Here is a 15,041-nt window from a genome sequence, read left to right on the forward strand (position 1 = left end):
TGAGCTTATTTTCAGGATGTTTGCTGAATTCCATGTTTTTACATTTGTTTTCAAAACAGTAATGTCCTGGGCTGGGGATTTAGCTCAGTGGTTCCACTGCCTGCCCGGCAACCGCAAGGTCCCGAGTTTGATCCCCAGTACCAAAAAACAAAACAAAACAAAACAAAAAACAGAGTCCTTCAAACAGAGTACATGACAAATTGCAACGTCCCCGTTTTTTAGATACAAAGTTATAGTGGGTAGAGGGAGACTAATTTCAAATTGCACAGAAAGAGGCAATGTGACTCTAGATATGGATTTGTTAGGTGACAGGGAGTCTTTTCTCTATCCTTTAAAATGTATGCATTTCAAATTCTGGGCCTGCTCTCTGTTGTGCAGAAACTGACAGAATGCGGGTGACCACTCTTAGACCCATGCTGCCACAACTGTTTCCATCCCTGTGGTAATCTTTTTTTTTTTCCTGTAATCTTCTGACAAAATATCAAGTGTGCAAAGCTGATGCTGGCCTGCTCTTAGTGGAAGGAGAAAGTATGTAAAAAGGAAGATGACTATGTAAACCCCACGAAGTCAGTTTTTGCTTCCTAAGAGACTTACTCTACCTTCCTATTTCTAGAACTTTTTTAGGTTGGAAAATTTCAAATATGAGATCATGTTAGAGCCAAGTTGAGTAAGGATTTTGTAACACATTGAATGATGAGCAGAGAAAGGACTATCCAGCCTGGTTAAAAGCACATTCAGCAGGATGCCAAAATATATCAGAGACTTGTGTAAACAGCATGGACTACATTAACAGGCCTCCCCCGTGAGTCTCCTTATTCCCAGTTTGCTTTCCCCTCTCCCCCACCTCGCCCTCACCCCATGGTTATGTAACCTTTAGGATGGAATCTGGAAATGCCTGTGACCCCGCCTGCCTGCTGATAGAGCTGAGCCAGTGGCTGGCAGGGGCATAATCCAATAGGCGAAACTGGAAACACAAATTCAGTCCTCCTGTCTCAGCCCAGAAACTGAGCAGGCAAGGAAAGAAAGCTGCCCTGTCTCCCTCCTCCCCTCCGCTGGCCAAAATTTACGCTGACTTCACCCAACAGGCACCTGACCCTCCCGATGGGGTGGGAGGGGCTAAACCCATGCACAGGGCCATGGCAGGGGTGGAGGTGCAAACACAGGCAATATTTAAGATGCTGTCTTGGTAGAGCAGTCAGGCTTGAGAAGGAAAGCAACAGGGCATCCATTAGGCTCCACTTTCAGAAACTCAAGCTTTGAGGAAGGCTAAGGAAGAGTGAGGAAAGAGAGAGCAGCATAGTGAGGCCATCCAGAGCGAGAGCAGAAGGCTTGCTGAAGAAGAGCCTTTTCACCCAGGCCCACGGAAGATGCTGACAAAGACTCTGCTGACTGTGACCTGGCTCGGCATTTTCATCGTGGCCTTTGTCAGCCACCCGGTGTGGCTGCAAAAGCCCCCGAAGCGTAAGACACCTGCACAGGTCAAAGTGGCCGCCTGCTGCGAGGAGGTGAAGGAGCTCAAGGCGCAAGTGGCCAACCTGAGTGGTCTGCTGAGCGAACTGAGCCAGAAGCAGGAGAGGGACTGGGTCAGCGTGGTCATGCAGGTGATGGAGCTGGAGAGCACCAGCAAGCGCCTGGAGTCACGGCTCATGGACGCTGAGACCAAGTACTCGGAGATGAACAATCAGCTGGACATCATGCAGCTGCAGGCGGCGCAGACTGTCACGCAGACCTCGGCAGGTAAGGCACGCATGTCTGCACATCGCTCTGCTCCCTGTCCACGGCTGCTTCAGATTACCCGCTCCCCAGAATAGTTATGGGGGCTCATGCAGGGGTCCATTCCTTTTACCGAAGGCTCTGCTTCCTAACGTCTGGTAAATGTGCCCAGTACCTACACTGTCTCTTATTCACACACTTTCTGCACTTAGGAAGGCAGGAATTCTCGTTGCGGGGCTCTAACAGTTCTGGGTTTGCCCAGAGTCACAGCCAAGTCGCGGAGGCGGGTTTCACATCTTCCTGGCTGGTGTAGCTGTGCCAATTCCATACCAAGAGCTGATGGACTGAACCCCTAATTGCAAGCAGGGATGGACACCAAACCGTGACATCTGTTGCTCTGCTTGCAAAGTTTTGCCAAAAAACAGTTCTCTGGTGACCCTAAGAGGTGTCAGGAATGGGCATTAAGGAATTCTGTGTCCTGTCTCTGAAAGACAAATTCTTCTTAGTGAGAGAACCAAGTGTAGAGACACTATTGCCTGTGGCTGTTGGAAGAAGCCCTTTGTCCTCAGGGAAGGACAGGCTCCTCCCAGCTCCTCAATTCCGATATCTCCAGTTTCCCCATGGTCTCAAATAAAATTCTCCCAAGAAATATAAGAAATAAGCAAGTGCAGTACTAAAATATGAATGTTAATGGCCAATAATAAGGCACATTTAATATTTTCTTTTGCAGAATAACTTTTAGTTGGTTAGCTCGGCACAGATGGGCCGACATGCATTTGGTTTAGAGATAAATTTGGTTTTCTGAAATTATCAAGAAATTAGCTGAAAGCATATCCTATAGATACGTCATTTTTTGCTAACATTACAAACTGTGGACTGTGTTATAAACCAAATGAAGACCAAAGATGTGACTGGCTTCTAATGAGTAAGTCTTGGCTACTTCAGTTCAAGTGAAATAGAAAGGTATCCTCGGGCCACCTCCCAGGCAAATGAGTCCTGATCTGGCCTGCGAGATGAAACCAGACGTGTGGAAGGCCGGGCCAGACGGAGAAATCCGACCATGCCACTTCTAGCTCCTCCTACCAGGGCACGTTCTCGCGGCCCAGGCAGTCTCCTGGGGTGGGACACAGGCCTCCTGCCCACCCTCTCACCCTTCTTGCCCAGGCACTGGTCCTTGTTTTTCTCTCTGTGCCCAGGGCCGGTCACCTCTACACTCTCTAAGTAGGCAGCCTGTTGGAGCGAACAGTGAGTTGAGACTTTCACCACGCACGCCGTGCAGAGCTTGGAGGCTGATGGCGAGTGTTCCCCACTCCCCTTCTCCCAACCTGCTCTGCGGGGGAACTGAGCCACTTTGGATGACTTCCATGGTGGCACTGTTACCACCTGCCATCCTTGTGTTCTTCTCTAAGACCCCAGGCTAGTGGTCACCAAGGAAAAAAATCAGGCAGAGAGGGCAGAAGGCATCTCCAGACCGGAAGAGCTCATTTTCTGACTCCCCCTGGAAAAGGATTTTAGAACCTGTTTGATATTTAGTGCAGGAAGAGAACCCAGGATAAAGTAGTAACCCCAAGGGCAGCCAAGGAAGTATTTAAATCAAGCCCAGAGGGAAAACTAGAAAATCTCATTTCTTTAACAAAACTTCCAGGAGAAGACTTCAAAAGGTTCTTCCCATTTTTGGTTTGAGGATTTAAAATTGTTACATTAGGGCAGGAGGAAGGTAAGATTGAATTAAGATCTCCCTTAATTAGAGCTCCAGTTGTTAGTAGCCATTACTTCTGAGAGACAACAGAAACCAAGAAACAACAAAGCAGGCCCCTGAGATGCTCAGAGTTGTCCAAGAAATCTGAAGCTACTCACAGGGGCATCTGTAATGTGGCCCTCACACACCAGACCACTTCTAGAGTTCACAGCCCAGAACTACAGCAGGCTAATTTATTTTAATTCAATCTGAAACCACCTGTTTGTCCCACAGACACTGTCCAGGGGAAGGGCTTCACTACCCTCTGCCCCACCACTGGAGAAGCCCAAACATGCCCCCATTTGATCTCCCTGTGCCCATTTCTCCAAATCCAGAGACTGCCTGGGGATGAACACCCATGGCTGTCCCCGGGCGGAGAGGAGGTCTCCGGCTTTAGCCATCCTGTTCGGATGTGGAGTCTCTGCCCACCCTGTGCATGGTCTGTTTGCAGATGCCATCTATGACTGCTCTTCCCTCTACCAGAAGAACTACCACATCTCTGGGGTGTACAAGCTTCCTCCGGATGAATTCCTGGGCAGCCCTGAGTTGGAGGTGAGCTCACTGCAGCCCACTGCCTGTAATCTGCTGCCCGTGCTCCACCCCTCAAGCATGAGGACCCCAGGGCTAGTCATGGTCTACAGAAAGGGAAACTCAGAGGAGCTGTGCAAACACTCCATTTATGGGTCCCTACACCCCAAAGCTGGGTATCTGGTCCCTTCAAATCATTGTCAACCAAACACTAAAGCTTCTAACATGGATTAGATAATTCTTCACTTGATCTTAGCCAAAAGGCCAAGAAGTGATGGATTAGATAATTCTTATAACCACCACATCACTAATTTAAATCTTTGGCAATGTCCTGGGGAAGGTGCAGAGAGAATGTGAGGGGGACATACTGGAAATATCTGCATTGCCCCTTCAAGCTATATGACACGTATTTCCCCCATCTCCAGTTTGGTCAGTTCTTCCTGAGCAAACCAATGGGTCCCAGCTCTCCAACACTGGCAGCAGCACTGCTGCTACAGTGACCCAGGGTGACTACAGGAGTACACACACTGCTGCCCTGTGGGGACAGGAGGAGCCTGTCCTCAAGCTCTTGCCACCTGCTCTGCAAGTCCTGACCAGAACACCCTTTCTGCTCCAGGTGTTCTGCGACATGGAGACTTCGGGTGGAGGCTGGACCATCATCCAGAGACGGAGGAGTGGCCTTGTCTCCTTCTACCAGGACTGGAAGCAGTACAAGCAGGGCTTTGGCAGCATCCGAGGGGACTTCTGGCTGGGTAACGAACACATCCACCGGCTCACCAGACAGCCAACCCGGCTCCGTGTGGAACTCGAGGTGAGCTTGAGGCCTGGGGCCCTGGAACTGGTTCAGGTCTGCGGCATGTGACAGCGAAGGACTCTGTGGATGCCATCCTGAGTCTATACACTGGACACCTGCCTGTACAGTCATTGTGGGGCTCTTGTAGGTTGCAGCACAGATGACGAAGAAGGTTTTGGGGTTTTTTTCCTATGTCTTAGCAAAGTAGTTCTGCAGGGGGGAGGCACAGGACAAGGCAGACCCAGGCCGGGCCAGAGCAAACCCAACAGTCAGCTGGACCAAACACCATTGACTCTGCTCAGGCCTGGGGCATGAGGACTTTTATGTAAATCTTAGAGATACTTGTTGGTGACCTCCAGCAGGCGTCAACATCCTCATGTTGCTCTCATGACATTTCTGAGGGGGATTCAGCAAAAACACATACCTGTGCCTTCAGACAGGGAAGAGAGTAACACAGAAAGATGAACCAAGGATACATGGCTAATATAGCGAAAAGTCTAACTGAGGACCCTTGGGTGCTGATTCCCAGCTAATGTGGTAAACTACAGGCAACAAGAAGTAACACCCTACTGTTTCCCGCCTATAAACAGATATTTGGCTGAGGGGAGAGGAGAGGTACAGGGCATGTGAAATGAAGCGCACTGCAGCTTCTCTCAGGCTCTGTTTCTCTGCCAGGACTGGGAGGGTGAGGTGCGCTACGCCGAGTACAGCCACTTTGCTGTGGCCAACGAAATGAACAGCTACCGCCTCTTCCTGGGGAACTACAGTGGCGACGCGGGGAACAATGCCCTCCTCTACCACAACAACACAGCCTTCAGCACCAAGGACAAGGACAATGACAACTGCCTGGATAAGTGTGCGCAGCTCCGCAAAGGTGAGATCAGGAGGGGAAGGAGCAGGTAAAACAAGCCCATGATTGCAGTCAGAGCCATGCAGCTGGTGTCCTTCCCGCTATGGGCTCCAACTGCTTCCCTGAGACCAAGCAGCCATGGTCTGTCTGGAGGCGAGGGCATCCTCAGCTTACCGGCCCTGGCCTGTTTCTTATGCCAGGTGGATACTGGTACAACTGCTGCACGGACTCCAACCTCAATGGGGTCTACTACCGCCAGGGTGATCACAAGCAGCACCTGGATGGCATCACCTGGTACGGCTGGCACGGCGCCAGCTACTCCCTCAAACGCGTGGAGATGAAAATCCGCCCTGAAGGCTTCAGGCCCTGAAAGGAGGCTGCTGAGGAGCAGGGCTACAGCAAGGGGATGTGGAGACAGGGAGAGCCGTGTGGGACAGGGAGAGGCTGTAGAAAGGGCAGGATGAGCAATGGCCTGCAATCACCAAGGTGAGAGTAACTCTCTGAGAAGCATAAAATAATTTAATATATGTGCCATCCAAGCCAGCACATGCACCCAATAAAATGGTTTGCACCAAGGATGTCCCGGAAATGGGATGAAGCACTTAAACCCAGTGGATCCTGCCACATACCACTCAGGGACCGGGCGGAGTGGGCTCACTCTGTCCCTCATCCCTGACAAAGCAACCGTTTATCCACTTTCTCTAAGTTATGTGAGGCAAAAAGCAAATCCCTTTGCTAAAAAGAATGTTATTTTGACTCTCAAAGGTGAAGCTTGAGTGTTACAGAAAGGAGCAGAAGTGGGTAGGAGAGGAGAGGAAATTCTGCTTTTAAATCAAATGAAATCATTTTTAGCATACACAAAAGTTGTTGGGCTGGAGATGAGCTGTGTCTGTTGAGGAGACCCCAGGGCCCTCGGGGAGTCGGACCCTTGGAGCCCCTCCCGTCACCTGGGTTAGGGAACAGCACCGAGAGGTGAGACAGGTCTGGTGCAGCAGGAAGCATGGGGGCAGTGGGAAGGGGGTGCAGCCCCTCATGGAGCCTCGCACAAACCCGCCTATAACAGTCACAGTCAACAGCGACACACCTACTTTTATTCACTTTGTGAGAAATGAGCTCAAAGAGCTTCCTTTTTTATCTTGTGGATAAGAAATGGCTGAAAAATGAAGACAGGTGGAGCTATGGTTAACAATTCAAGCTGTATATAAGCATCTTGCTTTGTAAAAATAAAATACTGTAATTTGTGACTTAAATGTTCAAAGTGTCTCTTCCTTATAGTCAGTACTTAAATTCTTGAGTATTTTCTTTTTAATCCTTCTCATTACCACTTAGAATGTGGTAAAATTTCAATTAAAAAAAAAACAGTCTGTAGTGAGAAGGACACTCTGAGTTTGTTGTAGGATTCAGGGAAACCAAGGTGGAGCAGGGAGCCAAAGAAAGAAAAGGAAAGATGAGCGACAAAAGGACAGGAGCCCTGGGGAAGGACCAGATCCTGGCCACTCAGTAACCCCATGCAGGCACTGTCGCCACATAGTTTTAAAACTCTTTGCAAACGTTTTCCTATCTTGTACTTAAAAACAAAGAGAAGAAAGATATCTTTAACACAAGAGATGTCAAGTAATTCTTTACTCAGTATTTCCTCTCGTGCCTACAGCCCTCTGGTTGTTGGGAACCCAAGTCAGTTTAAAAATGAGGACCCTGGGGCCAGGGATTTAGCTCAGTGGTTCCGTCACCTGCTTTGTAACGGCAAGGTCCCAAGTTCGATCCCCGGTACCGAAGGAGAGAAGAAAAAAAAAGAGGACCCTGAGGGTTTTCAAAGAAGTAAAGTGACGAAGCAGAACCACACTGGAGTTGGGCTTCCCATGGAACAGACATTCACACAGAGGCTTCCCAGGCAGGCAGGAGGATCTGGGGCGCTCGCCCCACACTGCCAGGAGGAGTGGACACAAAGAACCAGGCTTAAAGGGGGAGAAGAGAGCGAGAGGCCCGTGGCAGAAGCAGCTAGTGACCTTTCTCGTCCCCCTGATGCTTTTCATTCAAACCAGCCTTTGTGCTCTCCTTCTCACCCTCGCCTCTCTGTGGTGCTGGAGATTGAACCCAGGGCCTCTTGCACCCTGGCCCAGTGCTCTGCCACTGAGCTAGGCCCCCAGCCCTTTTTACTTTTCATTTTGAGACAGGACCTTGTTAAGCTGCCCAGAATGGGCTCAAACCTATGATTCTCCTGTCTCAGCCTCCCCAGCAGTTGGGATTATAGATGTGTGTCACCTTCTTTCAGTGTTTTGGGAAACTTTTCAGAGAGAAGGGCACTGGGAGAGGGAAAGCAGTTGTCAGAGAATGCTCAGAATACCCCAGCCCCTCCCCCTGCAGTGGTGTGGATTTCCATGGCACCTACATTTCCCAGGCACCTGTTCTGGTGCAGGCTGATGATGGATACCAAGGATTTGGCCCATGGTCTCTGAGCTGAGAGAGGACAACATCACAGGAACCAAATGCACCATGCAGAAGACACACAAAGCAGCCTGAAAGGCACATTTGCCTGCTAAGCACTGGCCCGTTGTTTAGTCTTGCAGTCCAAATCAAATATTTTTTAAAGGGGGACTACAGCCAAGGGCTGGGCAGTGAAAACATCCAGCTCTAACCAGGTAAAAGCCACACAGTTTTGCAGGTGTGTGTGTCTCTCCTAGTAATCCAATCCCCTCTTAATACACTGTACCCTAGGATGCAATTATGCTTATACTGCACGTGAGCGCCGAGGACATGGCACTGTTGATATTGTCTCAATGTCGGGCCTGGCTTGGGGATAATGTGGGATTTTAGTTGTCCCAGAGCAGAGAGGTAAAAAAGGCAATAGGCAGGAAGACAGGCAGACTGAACCAGTGGCAAGAGAACAATATTGTCAACAGAGCACAATTTTGAAAAACAAAAACAAAAAATAAGAAACGGCTACACAAAGATGTTTTTGTGTAGGATTACCCAATTGTTTCAAAAAGAAATTAAAGCAGTGGCCTTACATATAATAAGCTTATATAATAAGCTCTAAAAGAGTAAGTGGTAAAGGGAACATAAGAATAGGAAAAATAAAATGCAGCAGGGAGGTGGGGTTAATAATCACACCAGGTGCCCTGTCTGTAACTTACTGGAGAGAAGCCTGACTTTAGCTGTGAGCTCTCCAGAGCTGCTATGAGGAAGACAATCTATGACTGAAAGGCCACATTACCAATACCAGACCAAAGTAGTGGCTCCCAGGGCCAGGGATGTAGCTCAGTGGCACCCTGCCTGCCTCAAAAGTCCAAGGTCCCGAGTTTGATTCCTGGTACCCAAAAAACAAAAATTTAAAAAAACCAAAACAGGGCCGGGGATTTAGCTCAGTAGTTTTGCCTCTGGCTGCCCAAGTGAAAGGACCTGAGTTTGATTAAAAAAAAACAACCCCAAAAACAAAGTAGTGGCTCCCAGCAGTACAACCCAGGGTGTGAAACCTGGGAGGAGTCCCCAGGCTGTGCTCCCTCTGGGACAGGACCTCACACTGAGATGAAACAGCTGAATGGGCCTGAGGGGCTTAGAGCAAGGGTTTCCCTCAGCAAGCAGTTAAAAAAAAAAAAAAAGCCATGGGCCGGGGATTTAGCTCAGTGGTTCCGGCACCTGCCTTGAAAGCACATGGTCCTGAGTCTGATCCCCGGTACAAAAAAAAAGTAGCCACAATCAATTTGCAGAGAATTCTGCTTTATTTTGGTTTTTTGAGGCTATGCAGTCCAGGCTGCCCTTGACCTCACTATGTGGCCCAGGCTGCCCTCGAACTGGCAGTGGTCCTCTGGCCTCAGCCTCCTGAGTGCTGAGATCACCCGCATGTGCTACCACATTCTGGACTTGCAGGGAGTTTTGAGGACTTATTATCAATTACATTGGCTTAAGATTAAATGATGTTCTTGAGGACTTTCTAGTCATGTAACTCTACTAACAAATCTGCACTAACTTTAATACTTCTATAACTGTCTCAAATATGGGGAAAGCCTAGAGTAGCATGGGAGAGGCTTTAGATGATAGGTCTTAAACAGAAAAGGGTCAGCAAGGAAACTAATATACAAAAATAGTTATTTCCTGGTGAAGTTAGTGTTTCAAGTTAGCATCTTTTCTATTAGTTATCACAGAAGCTTGTGCTACCTAAGCCAGAGATGGGAGGAAGAAACATTGAGTCTTCACACTTGCTGTGTCTAATCACACTGAGGCATGCCTCAGCAGGTGGTGCTCAGTACAGTCCCGTGTGGCAGTTTAGAATCAGCAGTCTCCAACAACAGTGTGTTTGGGCAGTGCTGGGAGCAATGCTACATAATTCTAGGGAAAAATCATTTGAATAGGTCTAGTTCTCCTGCCTACAGGCCACCTACGACATTCCAGACCATTCCAGACATAACTGCATTTTGGCCTCGGGTCACAACTGAGACCTCAGTGATCCCCAGATGCTGTAATGCTCCAGGACAGGACCACACCTTCGGGAGACACCCTGGGAGGAACCAAATCTCCATCTGCATAGTTCCTCATTGTTCTTAGATTTCCACTGCCCCCCAGTCTTTTTACACCTTGTTTATCCCAATGTGAAGTACTGAACTCTGCATTTCACTTGTTACCTCTGTTTCCCCATGTACTGAATAAAAAGTGCAGCAAGCTAGGGGGCTTTTGTCTTTGCTGCCCAGAGCAGCACTGATCAGACCCAAAGCTCAGCTTCTTCTCAGTCTCATTTTTCTACCTTTCCTGTAATTCGCCGTGTGCTGCCCTGGCTTGCAGGAGACCAGGACTCACTGCAGAGGTTCTGGTAACGTCCCTTTCCCCTGTTCCCTACAGGGCAGAAACATGATTCCATTGCTTTTGTGTCACTTGTTAAAAAGAACACTTTTCAGCATCGGCTCAAAGGCAGAACCAGCAGAGAACATGGCTATTTGATTATCTCCTCAAATAACGGAAGCCCATGCTCAGCAGGCTTTATGAGCCAACTGAGGAACTTATTAGCAGCTGGTTCTTCCCAAGGGATCTGCAGGGAAATGATGGATCATGTCAGCATTTCCATGAAGATAATTAGACCCAGAGTTAATATTCTCTGATAATCATTAGGGAACAAGAACAGTTTTCTACGAGCTAAAGCTAATGTGATGGGCTGCTTGTAATCTCCCAACAGCAGAAAATTTATTAAACAAGCTCTTTATTCCATGCCCAGAAGACTCAAAGCCATCTTATGAGAGGACAGAATACAACAAAGTCCAGGGAAAAGATCGCCAGATCTCAGCCTTTGCTCTCCCTTTATATTCACAGAACTGCAAAGGAAGACCAAGGCACCAACAGATTTAGTTGCCAGGACAACCTAATCCTGCCCAGAGAGCGTCTAACTCAGACATCAGCTCCGTCTTTCCTAGGTTCCTGTGCTGCAGAACCGCTCTGCTGCTGGGCTAGTTTATCACTGGGACAAGATTGGAAGGCAGGAAAACAGGGACAGTCCAAGTGGTCAACAGAAATAACAATTATGGCCAGACTACTGGAAAGAGCCATGTGCAGCCACATGTCATTTCAAAGTGCTGGCCAGGTCTGGTGGCAGGTTTCAGACAGCAGAAATCTCCAAGCAATGCCAGTGCGGTGGCACCAGGCAGCAGAAGAGAGGTCATTTTGGATAAAGCAGAAGATAAAACGGGTTCACGGCCTACCTGATGAGGGACTCGAGGATGGCGGGGGTGGGACCTTTCTGGAACTCCAGTTCTTTGTAGTGCAGTGCTTTGGCATATGCTCGGCACTTGGCAGCTCTCTCACCCAGCAGGACAATGCCATTGTCATCTCTCAATGGCAAGGGCCCCTAGAGGAGAGCAGAACCCCACAGCATAGAAAAACGGCAGATGGGGCACAGACAAGAGTGGGCTGTGTGGCTGCTTTTGCCCTCCCACCAGCTGGTTCCTTGTCAGCCTTCATCTGGACAAAGGGGAAGAGTCTCACCTTGTCACTGTGTTCCATGAATTCAGCCAAGTTTAACAGGGTTTGCGTGACTTCAGCAATATCTTGAGAGGTGAGGGCCAATTCGATGCTTCTGATGAGCTCATCCTGCTGGTCTTCATTCAGTTCCGACCAGCAGGACACAAATGCAGCATTGAAGAGATCCCTGAAGGCACAGGGGAGTGGGAAAATGGTGGAAACCTTTCTCGTTCATATGCCTGGTGCCACAAAGTCACAACTACCAATCACTTCTAGTTTGCTGCCTTTGGTTACACGGACCAGGCTGTTCCATGGGAGTTGCTGGAAATGCTCTAACTCGTACCAGAAAATATGGTAGCCACTGGTTATTAAGCACCTGAACTGTGGCAAGTGAAAATGAAGAACTGAATTTTACATTTTATTTAGTTTTACTTAAATTAAAATAATTACACATGGCTAATGACGACTGTACTTTACGGAACAGGTCCAGACACTGTGGCAGGGGACTGTGGGAGGGTGGGACGGAGAGAAGAGCAGAACAAACTCATCTCCACAGGTATATCTCTCGGCAGTTTCTGCAGCAGTTCTTTAGAATGGAGGGGAGGAATAGGAAGGGGACTTGTAACGTGGAGTTGGCATTAACATTCAGAAAATAATCTTCCAATGACTCTTGAGCTGTTTCCTTTTTTTTTGGTACCGGGGATCGAACTCAGGACCTTGATGCTTGCAAGGCAGGAGGCAGAACCACTGAGCTAAATCCCCAGCCCCTCTTGAGCTGTTTTTTTAAAGGGCAGTGCCCAGATTCCTAAGAAATGGCAACAATATCACCTGCTATTGCTTTCTTTTATGTTGTTGTTTTTGTTTTTTGGTACTGGGGATCAAACTTGGGAACTTGCACTTGCAAAGCAGGCGGCAGACAACTGAGGTAAATCCCTGGCCCTTCCTTTCTAAATATAATCAGGACCTTTAGTTGAATGATCATTAAAAAATGACAATACAAGAAATTAGAAACATCAGCAAATACAGTCCAAATCCACAGGTTTCTCTTCCTTCTTTTCTCTTTCTTTTTGTTTCTTCTTATGGTTGTGTGTGTGTGTTTGTTTGTGATACCAGGGATTGAACCCAAGGCCCCAAGCAAACAATTTGGTTTGCAAAAAAAGCGTCTGGCAAAATTTTGCTTCCATCAGGTGACAAACAAGACCACAGCCATCTCCCACAAACAAAAATGCAGCCATCTCCCCACAAATTGTAAAACATATTAAGTTTGTAAACCAAGGTACCACTGTACTTCCTGACCCCAAATCTACAAGCCTTAAAAGATTCTGAGCCCATCTCAAATAGCTGGAGTCCTAACAAAGACCTGGAACTAGAGATACCATTTCTAAAATTAGACAATTACTTGAAGTCACTGTAGCATCACGTAGACAAACATATTTGTTGTCCTTGACATCTAACTTTAATCTTATTTATTCATTTATTTTGGACGATAACCAAATCCAATTTCCCCATAAGGTTCAATATTGAACCTAACCATTGAATTTGATTCGGTTCTTGTCCAATTCAGTTTGCAACCAGAATCATGGAAAGAATTAAGTTTGTGAACCAAGGTACCGCTTTATCTCTCTTCTGTCCAAGTCATCTTTGAGCAGTGTCATCCAGAAGAGACTTGTGGTAAATGCACATTTATGTGTTTATTTGCTTAGTCCCAAATATTTTCCTTTGAATGCCAATGTGGCTTCTGATCTAGATCTGGAAACCTTATTTTTTAATTTATCCAGGACTTCTTTTGGTCTTCATGTTATCCTTTGAATTTCAAATTTTATGTTTCCCATTGGATTCTAAAATTATACACTTTGGTCTACTGTAGCCTTTTTTGTAGTGCTGAGGTTCAAACCCAGGGCCTTGTACACTCTAGTAAGTGCTATGCCACTAAACTAAAATCTCCACCCCCTAACTTAACTTTTTAATATGTAACACAAAGTAGATGCAGAGGCATCCACTATAGGTATATCCTACAGTTTCCAACTCTAGTCTCCCACAGTAACCAAAGGTAAGTGATAAAATTTAGTTAGAGGCCAGGGATTTAGCTAAGTGGCTCTGCGCCTGCCTTGCAAGTGTAAGGTCCTGAATTTGATCCCAGGTAGCAGAAAGAAAAAAAAATGCTATCTTCCTTACATACTATCAAAGCTAAGGTGGAGGCCAGTCTTGGCCAGTGAACTTCTGGGTGTTTGAAGTATGTTATAATATGGTAGGATTTTCTCCAGTGGAGTTTGCCTGTGTGACTGGAATTTGACAGTACTCGCTGCCACACACATTCAACTTCATAGAAGACTATCCATTTGCACAGCCAAGTGGAGTGTTAAAATATCTATCTGGTAGCCATGTGTGGTGGCACATGTCTGTAATCTCAGCACTCAGGAGGCTGAAGCAGGAGGATTACCTTGAGTTTGAGGCCAGCTTGGGCACATAATGAGTTCAAGGCCAGACTGTACTAGAAAGTAAGACCCTGACTCAAAAAACAAAAATAAAAATAAAAACAAAAAAAGACCAAAAAACCCCCCAAACAAACAAACAAACCAAAAAACAAAAAAAAACAAAAGCTATCTGGGGCTGGGGATACACATCAGTATTAAGAGCATATGCTTAGGATGTCTGAGGCCCTGGGTTCAACCCTCGACACCAAGAAACAACACAAACAAATTTTCCTGATAAATTCTATTTTCCAAACATGCTTACAGCAGTACCTTTTGTGCCTTTTGCCGTCTACAGTCTTGCTGCTACCCTAGCAAGAGGTGGCATTCATATCTCCTTCCCTTGAACCTGATCCTGAGTGGGCCTTTGTGACTGCCCTGAACTGAGTGAGGCAGAGGTGGCACTGTGTGACCTCCGAGGCTAGGTCATAGATACACCGTGCACATCTGCTTCCTTCTCTTGAGGGATCGCTTTTGAACCCAGATGCCTGTGGTGGGAAAGCCTAAGAGCCCATGGCATGACAGATCCACGTGGAGAGGACCTAAGGCCTCTGCCAGAGCTAGGTCCCCAGTCAGCAGCCCAACTTCTCAGACAGGCAAGCAAGCCGCCCCGGAAGTGGATTCTCTTCCACTTGTGATCTTCCTCCCTCAAATTCCCAACTGGCTGGGGCTATGGGTGTATGCCTGTCCCCAGCATATTTTTGTGAAACTTTTTTTGAACCTGCTAGGCAAGTGGTCTACCACTGGCCTATATCCCTAGTGACTGCTGTTTTATTTATTTTTTTGTTTGTTTGGTTTTGTTTTTTGGTACCAGGGATTGAACTCGGGACCTTGCGCTTGCGAGGCAGGCTCCGGAACCACTGAGCTAAATCCCCGGCCCATGACTGCTGTTTTAAACCAGAACATATTCTGTGGTATTTGTAATATAGCAATAAAGAGTTAAGTATCTTGAAAATAAGTTATATCCAACTATTATGCATCTGTTTGCAGAGTTGTAAATGATTT

General features: G+C 47.3%; 2 protein-coding genes and 1 non-coding gene across 3 annotated transcripts in view; 2 read left to right on the forward strand and 1 right to left on the reverse strand.

Moving 5' to 3' along the window:
- Positions 1–15,041, reverse strand: part of Mtor (mechanistic target of rapamycin kinase) — a 128,132-nt gene that overhangs the window by 70,666 nt on the left and 42,425 nt on the right. The window contains exons 27-28 of the mRNA XM_004863584.4: positions 11,590–11,752; positions 11,307–11,452 (exon numbers count right to left, since the gene is read on the reverse strand). Of these exons, the coding sequence (XP_004863641.1) occupies positions 11,307–11,452; positions 11,590–11,752 (309 nt within the window). The remainder of the gene's footprint in view (positions 1–11,306; positions 11,453–11,589; positions 11,753–15,041) is intronic.
- Angptl7 (angiopoietin like 7) lies at positions 1,198–6,874 on the forward strand. Its single transcript, XM_004863583.3, has 5 exons — positions 1,198–1,737; positions 3,903–4,003; positions 4,596–4,790; positions 5,448–5,646; positions 5,823–6,874. Exons 1-5 carry the CDS (start codon positions 1,368–1,370, stop codon positions 5,990–5,992), a joined length of 1,035 nt encoding a protein of 344 aa, XP_004863640.2. The 5' UTR covers positions 1,198–1,367; the 3' UTR covers positions 5,993–6,874.
- Positions 13,736–13,878, forward strand: LOC147827385 (small nucleolar RNA SNORA62/SNORA6 family). The gene has a single exon (XR_015452589.1). It is a non-coding gene; the product is annotated as a small nucleolar RNA SNORA62/SNORA6 family (small nucleolar RNA).

The sequence above is a fragment of the Heterocephalus glaber genome, unplaced genomic scaffold, assembly GCF_053883595.1.
Source record: "Heterocephalus glaber isolate CG9 unplaced genomic scaffold, H.glaber_assembly_v1.0 deba00001447, whole genome shotgun sequence".
Lineage (NCBI taxonomy): Eukaryota > Metazoa > Chordata > Mammalia > Rodentia > Bathyergidae > Heterocephalus > Heterocephalus glaber.